Consider the following 9,641-nt stretch of genomic DNA (forward strand, 5'->3'; position numbering starts at 1 on the left):
ACACACCATTGTAAAACAGTTATACTCCAATAAAGATGTTAAATATATATATATATATATATATATATATATATATATATATATAAACTGGCAGACATATTGAAACATTCTATGAAGTATTCTATAAATGCATTAATAGTATATTGTTCTGTCTTTCTTCCTTGTTTAGGACTTGTGCCATTCTCATTGTAATGAGTCCCTCATCCACAAGAAGATCATGACTATTATCAACTGCTTTATTAATTCCAGTATTCCACCAGCTTTACAAATTGACATTCCATTACAGCAAGCCCAGAAGATTATTGAACACAAGAAGGAGTTGGGACCATATGTATTTAGAGAGGCACAGGTAAGAAATCAGGGCATGTAGTAAGCATACTTTAAAATAGATAAACAATCTAGATATTCTTTAAAAGTTTTTGCATTATTCATATTTGGCAAGGCTCTCATCCTCCTAATCCTTGGTTATTCTATTTAGTTTAAAAAATGTTGCATGTGCCACAGAACATAGAAACTGGTAACTTACTATTTTGTTGATGATAATATACAGCAAATACAATTATTTTAATTCTGTACTTTGACTTTGCATGGTTATTATTTTATTTCTAACTTATAAAACTGCAGCTAATTCCTCCTTCCTTTCGCACCATTCATATTTCCTTTTAAAATGTCTGCAACCACAAAAATGTGTGTCCCAAGACTTGTGTATTTTTAAAGGTTGGAGTATTCACATAGCTCATAAAATAAGTGAGAGGAGATTTAAGTACCCAACCAACATAAAGTACACAAGCTCATGAAAGGAAAATCATGGCTGTTAACCTGCTCAAGTTACTTCTTTTTAGGATAAAGAATAGAAAACAGTGATTTGCTGAACATAATTTATTTGCATTTTGAAAAGCCTTTTAGTGATGTTCCTGAAAAATGATTAAGAAAAATACATTATAATAGGGGTAATAGGGAAGGCCATGTCACAATTTAAGTGATATGAAACAGAGATTTAAGGTATGATTGCCCTTGAGCATGGAAAAAGACCATTATTCCTTAATATTCATTTGCAAGCCATCTGTGTTCTAAGTCCTAAAAGGAACTGAAAGTAAACTAACAATCCAATTATGCATTGAATAGGCAAAAATAAAGAAGAATGATTGAGGATGTGCTAGAGAGAAATAGAAAAAACATGGTGTCAGAATTGTAGCATCTGTTAATGAAAAGATCGCTTAGCCTAGCCTAGGTCTCCTGTTAGCCAGGAGACCACCTAGCCTCAAGTCTGATGGTGAATGTCTGGAGCTGCTTACGTAGGTTGGTTCCACCGCACTGTTCAGGGATTGCAGACAGTGAACTTTATTGGAGTCCTCTAGTTTATGCCTCCTACCTGATTTCCCAAAACAAAGTCCCAAACATATCTTAAATATGGACTTTGGAGTATCAGAAAACAAGAGAATATTTAGGGGCCTCACCTCACCAAATCTATTGTTTCTGTATTCTGTAAGGAATCTCAGAGAATGGCATATCTCCTACCTAGGTATGCAAGCAAGAGATCTGGTTGCCATCTTCATGTCTTCCCAATCCTTCATTCCTTACCTTTGGAGATCTTCAGTCACTAATATGTATCCATTTGTCTCCTTCTTATCTGTTATTCTATCTACTTTTCTCCAACTCCATGCCGCTACCTCAGGTCACATCTGCAATGTCTCACATTGATTACCAGAATTCCCTGCCTCTAGGCTCTCTCAAAACCATTTAACTCACTGCAGACAGATCCATCTTTTCAAACTGTATATTTGATCATGTCACTTCTCTGCTTTCAATTTCAATTACTCCCCATTGTCTTCAGAATGAAGACCAAGCTCCTTACTACATATTTCTCTAGCCACATGTCTTCCCACTCCCTGCCATCTGTCTCCCAGTCTTACTGAAATATTTGTACTTCCATAAAGAGGGCTTACTTTCTTGCTTCCAGAGCTTTTTACAGTATCATCTTCTCTCTCCTATGCTTCTATGATATCTTGCATTTGTCCCTGTCAGAACACTTATCACACAGAATTGAAAATGGCTATTCTCATGCCTCACTTTCCCATCGGACTGTAAGGTCTTTGAGTGTAGGGAATGTTTCTTATTTGCCTTTGTGGCCTGGGTGCGTGGCATAGAATAGACAGTCAATAACATTTTTGAACATATGAATGAATGATGTGAGAATATGGATCATGACAGGAATAGATCAAATTGGACATGAGAGCAAAGTTGAGCAAACGGGCTGAATAGTAAATGTAAAAATTGCCTGTTTTAGTATTGTTTTCACTATAACAGTGGCCCCCAACCTTTTTGGCACCAGGGACCGGTTTCGTGGAAGACAGTTTTTCCACGGACCAGGGGCAGGGGCGTGGGTGGATGGTTTGGGGATGATTCAAGCACATTACATTTACTGTGCACTTTATTTCTATTACTATTACATTGTAATATATAATGAAATAATTATACAACTCACTATAATGCAGAATCAGCGGGAGCCCTGAGCTTGTTTTCACTTGCCACTTACTGATAGGGTTTCGATATGAATCTGCAAGCAATTGATTTATTATGGTCTCTGTGCAGTCAAACCTCTCTGCTAATGATAATCTGTATTTGCAGCCACTCCCCGATGCTAGCATCACCACCTAAGCTCCACCTCAGATCATCAAGCATTAGATTCTCATAAAGAGCGCACAACCTAGACACCTCGCATGCGCAGTTCACAGTAAGGGTCACGCTCCTTTGAGAATCTAATTCAGCTGATCTGACAGTAGGCGGAGCTCAAGCAGTACTGTGAATGATGGGGAGCGGCTGTAAATACAGATGAAGCTTTGCTGGCTTACCCGCCGCTCACCTCCTGCTCTGCAGTCCTGTCCATGACCCAGGGGTTGGGGACCCCTGCAGTATAGCATCTGCCTGTCCCCCATCTGCATTCCTAATAGCTTGAAAGTTTTCATCACCCAGCCATATTTTCACTGGCCCTTCTCACTCATACTAGAGCATTGCCCATCTGCTGGCAGTGAGCAAAGTAGCTCTATATTTATTAAAACATTTACTTACCCACAGTTTGGTTATCTTTTAAGGTTTTGGAGGTACAGGACAATTTTCATGAATAACATGTATGTTATTAACCCTAATTGCAACTTTTAGAAATAGAGCAATTTTATGTCTACCTTGAAAAATTGTGTCCTAATAGGGTGACTTTTACTGGAAAGCCTTCTAGATGAAAATAAATATATTTGAGAGCTGGGAATGACTCAGGTTTTGGAGGAGTAACTGAGAAGTAGGGTCAATAGTTGGTAAATAGAGGTGGAGGAGTATTTAAGTTTAAAAAGTGCATATAAAAACTACCATAGTCGTTTAACATTGGAGAAGGGGATTACTTAATTAAATGCATGGCAGATAAATGTAAATGAAAATTTTTTAAAAGCCTGCACTTCATCAAATAAAGTATGTTTAGCTTTTGTGTTCACAATCCCAAGAGGCTATAGAATTCAGTGACAAGATAGTATTGTAAAGGGAGAAAATAGCTTTACTAATGATACTCATGTACAGAAACGAGGAGTCATGAAGTATATCAATTCAGGACGCTGTTTATCACTGCAGCATTTACTTTTTAAAAATTCCACTTTCCCCCTGAAGAGTTGGCTTAGAGCCTAATGGGATAGTTCATTTTTCTCCAGGGCATTAGGTATAGGCCATTCCCAGCAACAAAAAGTTGGACTTGAGCTGATGTGGCAAGTCCTACCTTCTTGGAAGTAATGTATGCCTCTGGAACTAATGGAAAAACTTGGCATGGGAATTTGAGCAACAATTCTTATCTCTATAAATATCACAATTAATCACTTAATGTAGAGTGTCCTAAGAAAGAATTTGTGCAGGATACCACTCTGCTTTTTAAATGTTACTTTTCTTGCTCTCACATAAAAGAGAGATTATATCATTTAAAAGTTACTCAAGATTTATTCTTAGATCTGCAGCTTTGTTTAAGAGCTTTTCCAGAGGCAAAATGGTATTTTCTTTCTCTAAAAGAAGGGAAAGGGGACCGGAGAGGAGTTCCCCTTGATGAGCTGAATATTTGGAATACTTGCATAAAACAGCAGAGTGTGTGGCAGATCAACTGGTATATGTTTTCAAAGAAAACATAAATTTCTTATTTAAAAAGACCTAATGGATTCTTTATTAATACAATCAACTGGATAGGGAAACATAAAGCATAAAGTGACTTTTAACTGTATTTAAGAGTATGTTTTTTTTAAAAGAAAGACTTCTCATTGGTAGTAAAAAAACATTGATGATAAGCATGTGCTGAACTAAACTATACCAAGATGTCTGGAGACAATAAGTTGGAGGAAACATGCTGTATATTAAAGAATAGAATAGTTAATCCATTATTATGGTGAATTAGAGTTTAAATTGGTACATTTGTATAAAACTATAATCTGAGACATACTTTGTTTTATATACAGATGACAATTTTTGGAGTTCTGTTTAAATTTTGGCCTCAGTTTTGTGAGTTTAGGAAGAACTTAACTGATGAAAAAATTATGAGTGTTTTGGAGAGAAGACAAGAATATAGTAAGCAGAAAAAAAAAATGGTAGTCACAGAAGACGAAGAATTTGCAAAGGTGAGACAAAAATCATTTTGGGTTTAATCAGACTTTTAAAAGTTATGTGATACGTGTAGAAGAATTTGGGCTGAGCAAAAATACAGAGAAATTATAGAATACAGATTTTAGTGGTTTTTAAAGCCTTCAGTCAGAGGTTTCAGACTTGTTTTTGAATTTTAAATTTATCTCAAATGTCATCTCTTCTATGTACCTCTCTTGGAGAACACTTTATATTGTCTTGTGAATAAGTTTTTGCATCTGTCTTTCTCACTGGACTGAGATCCTCAAAGATACCGTCTGTCTTATTAAATACTTCTACCACTATCCAGCACATGCTCAGTTATAAATTATTGTTTACCAAATAAATATGGGAATGAATGAATGAATGAAAAAATATTATGTACTGGGGGCAGCATTTTCAATATTAAAATTAGAGAATGATCTATGACTGTGAAATTTACAAATATAAGTCATAAATTGTCCAGCCTGCCTATTTGTCTTTTAGTCTGTCCATTCATTTATCAATTCCTCTATCTTTATATTTATCTATTTTACTTGACTTGAAAAGGGATAACAAGTAATATATTTCATCTTATTTGTAAGTTTATCCCTATTGTGTTTTTTAAAAGAAATTTAAAAGATAATCTAAACATATAAAAGTAGTATAATTATAACACCCATATTTGCACAGGTCAAACTAAACACTGTTAACATTTTCCTCATTTGCTTTTCATTTTTCCTTAAGAAGTGAAATACTGCAGAACAGTAAACTCTCTTAACTCCAGCCCTGAGTTCTATTACCCTCCCCATCTCCAAGAGCAACCATTAAGTTTGGGGTATGTTCTCCCAGCTCCTTTTTAAGATAGTGTTTTATATGGGTGTATGGATTCATAAACAATCCAGAGGACTATTTTGTATGTATTTTAACTTACGTAATGGTACCATATTTTATTAGTCTTCTCAGGCTACCATAGCAAAATATCAGAGACTGGATAACTTAAACAACAGAAATTAATTTCCTCATAATTCTGGAGACTAGAAGTCCCAGATCAAGGTGCCAGCTAGTACGATTCTTTGTGAGACCTCTCCTCCTGGCTTGAAAATGGCCACCTTCTTGTTGTGTCCTCACAAGTTGGGGAGAAAAAGAGTTCTCTCTCTCTTCCTCTTCTTATAAAGCCACAATTTCTTTGGATTAGGACCCTACCCTTATGACCTCATTTAACCTTAAGTACCTCTTAAAGACCCTATCTCATGATACAGACACAGTGGAAGTTAGGGCATCAACATATGAATTTGGGGAGACACAATTCATTCCATAGCACATATTATGCTTTCTACATCTTGCATTTTAAATTCAATTTTGTCTTTTAATTCTACCCACACTGCTCTACTTAGATCTCATTTATTCAGTTTAATTGCTGCATTTCCATCCTATGAATAAATATACTATTTTTATTTAACTTTTTTTTTTTTTTTAAGTTTTGGCTGCGTTGCGTCTTCATCGCTGCACACGGCCTTTCTCTAGTTGTGGTGAATGGGGGCTACTCTTCGTTGCGGTTCACGGGCTTCTCATTGCGGTGGCTTCTCTTGTTGCCAAGCACGGGCTCTAGGTGCGAGGGCTTCAGTAGTTGTGGCTCGCGGGCTCTAGAGCGCAGGCTCAGTAGTTGTGGCGCACAGACTTAGTTGCTCCGCGGCATGTGGGATCTTACCGGACCAGGGGTCGAACCTGTGTCCCCGGCATTGGCAGGCGGATTCTTAACCACTGCACCACCAGGGAAGTCCCTAACTATTTCTTTATTGTTGGATTTTTTTCAATTTTTACCATTACAAACAGCATTGCAGACAACATTCCTGTAAATGTCTTCATATTCACATGTATAAAAATGTTTTTGGAATGGCTGAGTAAGAGAGTATGAGCGTGTGTCAATGTACATTCCTACCTCTCCCCATTTGGTTTGTTCAGACTTTGAAATTTTTGTCAGTCTGTTGATGACAAGTGGTATGTCATCATGCTGACGCATTTATTTACATTCACCTAATTATTATTAGGGTGGAACAACTTTTCACATATTAACTATTCAGATATTTTGATCAGGATTGTAATGAACCTATAGGTCAGTTTGAGAATTGATATCATAACAATACTGTGTCTTCTACTCCATGAGCACAGTTTATCTCTCTTTAGTTATTCTTTCATTTCTCTCATCGATGTTTTGTCATTTTCATGACAGGTCTTGAGTATATTTTGTGAAATTTATTCCAAAGTATTTCATGTTCAAAATAATGCTATTGCTATTATATTTTTAAATTTCAAATTCCAAATTATTTTTTAGAAAAATTTTTATTTTGAAATAATTAGTATTCACAGGAAGTTGCAAAGATAGTAGAGAAGTCCCATGTACCCATCATCCAGTTTCCCCCAGTGGCTACACCTTACATTAACTACATACAATAGTAAAATCAGGAAATTGATATTGATACAAGGTGTATGTATAATTCTGTGCCATTTTGTCACGTGTAGATTCAAGTAACCAACACTATATTCAAGATGCACCACAAAGATGTCCCTCGTGACTATAAGTCATATCCATCCAGTTACCCATTATAATGTCTGTTAGCCAGGAATCTGTCCCCCATTTAGAAAATTTTGTCGTTTTGAGAATGTTATATAAATCGAATCGTACAATATGTGACTCTTTGAGACTGGCAGTTTTCACTCTACGTAAATACCCTTGAGATCCATCCACGTTGTTGTGTATATCCATAGTTCGTCCTCTTTAACTGCTGAATAGTGCTCTGTGGTATATTGTACAACATTTTAACCATTCACTCATTAGAGGACATTTGAGTTGGTTCCTGTTTTGGGCTATTAAAATAAAATGCTAATGTAGTCACTCTTGCCTTCTTCTCCTCCTCCTTCTCCTTCTTCTTTTATTTGAGTGCTTTTATTTAATAATAGCTTTTTTGAAATTTAATTCACATACCATAAAATTCACACTGTTAAAGTGTACAATTTTGTGGTTTTAGTATATTTACTGAGTTGTGCAACCATCACTACTACTTAATTTTAGAACATTTTCATCCCTCAAAAAGAAACTCTGTACCCATTAGCAGTCACTCCCCTTTACTCCTTCCCTCTCAGCCTCTGGAAGCCACTAATCTACTTTCTGTATCTGTACATTTCATGTAAATTAAATCATACAGCATGTGGTCTTTTATGGCTGGCTTCTTTCACTTAGCATGATATTTTCAAGGTTCATCCATTTTGTAGCATGTTTCACTACTTTATTCTTCTTACAGCCAACTGATATTGCACTATATGGCTGTACTACAGTTTGCTTATCCATTCATCAGTTAATGTACTTTTTGGCTATTATTAGTAATGCTGCTATGAACATTCTGTACAACCTTATGTATAGACATGTTTTAATTTTTCTTGGGACCTAGAAGTTGAATTGATGGCTCTTTTTGAGGAACTGCCAAACTTCTCCAAAGCTACAGAACCATCTTTCTATCTTGATTTTCACATGGTATATTTTTCCATTCCTTTACTGCCTACGTCATTATATTTTAATTAAGTTTCCTGTAAACAGCATATAGTTGTGTCATGGTGATGTTTGGTTTTTGTTTTTAGTGCACTCTACGAATCTCTGTTTTTTAATTGGTGTATTTAGTCTGTGTATCTTTAATGTAATTATTGATATGTTAGTTCTTAACTCTGCCATTTTATTTTTTGTTTTATTTATTCCCTGTTTCTTTTTTTCTATTTCCTTTGTCTCACATTCCTGTGGATTTACGTGAACATTTCTTAGAATTTCATTTTGTTGTATCTCTGTTTGGATGTTTCAGTGGTTGCTTTAGATATCACATTATACATGCCTAACTTATCGCAGTCTATTGGTGTTGACATTTTACCAGTTTGAGTCTAGAAACTACCTCCCTTTAAGTCTCTTTCCCCTCACCTGTTTATAATTATCCTAAATATTTCTCAACATATATTGAGAACCACATCAGAAAATTGTATAATTTTTGCTTCAACCATCAAACATAAATCAGGAAACTTAAGGTGAAAAGTCTACTGTATTTACCCCTACTTTTGCTCTTGCTATTTTTCTTCCTTTTTGATGTTCCAAGATTTATTATTTTCGTCTTTCTTTTTTCCCTGTAAGTAAGGTATTGTTTCTCACTTACTGCTTTCAAGATTCTTTTCTTTGTCTTTAGTTTTCAGAATTTTGATTATGATGTGTCTTGTGCAGATTTCTTTGGGTTGATTCTGTTTGAGCGTTACTCAAGTTCTTGAGTCTGTATGTTTATATCTTTTGCCAACTTTGGAAGAGGGGAATTTATATTCATATTACGTATATGTGTGTATATATGTATATATACACTTTCTTTATGATCGATATTCATGAACCCTTGGGTACCTTATAGCTTCATTTCTGAGAGATTTTTATTTTTTTCAGTCTTTTTTTAAGTTCAGTAAACTGTCATTTTACACTGCCTTTTAAAATTTTTTAATCTTTTTCTGTTCTGAGTTTCTTTTTTCTTAACATCTTTATTGGAGTATAATTGCTTTACAAAGGTGTGTTAGTTTCTGCTTTATAACAAAGTGAATCAGTTATACATATACATATATCCCCATATCTCCGCCCTCTTGCGTCTCCCTCCCACCCTCCCTCTCCCACCCCTCTAGGTGGTCACAAAACACCGAGCTGATCTCCCTGTGCTATGTGGCTGCTTCCCACTAGCTATCTGTTTTACCTTTGGTAGTGTATATATGTCAATGCCACTCTCCTACTTCATCCCAGCTTACCCTTCCCCCTCCCATTGTCCTCAAGTCCATTCTCTACTTCTGCATCTTTATTCCTGTCCTGCCCCTAGGTTCTTCAGAGCCCTTTTAAAAAAAAATTAGATTCCATATATATGTGTTAGCATATGGTATTTGTTTTTCTCTTTCTGACTTACTTCACTCTGTATGACAGACTCTAGGTCCATCCACCTGACTACAAATAACTCAATTTC

The 9,641-nt window shown here is 35.7% G+C and overlaps 1 protein-coding gene across 1 annotated transcript in view; it reads left to right on the forward strand.

Annotated features, from left to right (window-relative positions):
- RGS22 (regulator of G protein signaling 22) overlaps positions 1-9,641 on the forward strand; it is a 174,359-nt gene that overhangs the window by 137,147 nt on the left and 27,571 nt on the right. Inside the window, exons 22-23 of the mRNA XM_024115883.1 lie at positions 170-349; positions 4,479-4,637. Coding sequence (XP_023971651.1) covers positions 170-349; positions 4,479-4,637 — 339 coding nt within the window. The remainder of the gene's footprint in view (positions 1-169; positions 350-4,478; positions 4,638-9,641) is intronic.

This window comes from Physeter macrocephalus, chromosome 15 (assembly GCF_002837175.3).
Source record: "Physeter macrocephalus isolate SW-GA chromosome 15, ASM283717v5, whole genome shotgun sequence".
Lineage (NCBI taxonomy): Eukaryota > Metazoa > Chordata > Mammalia > Artiodactyla > Physeteridae > Physeter > Physeter macrocephalus.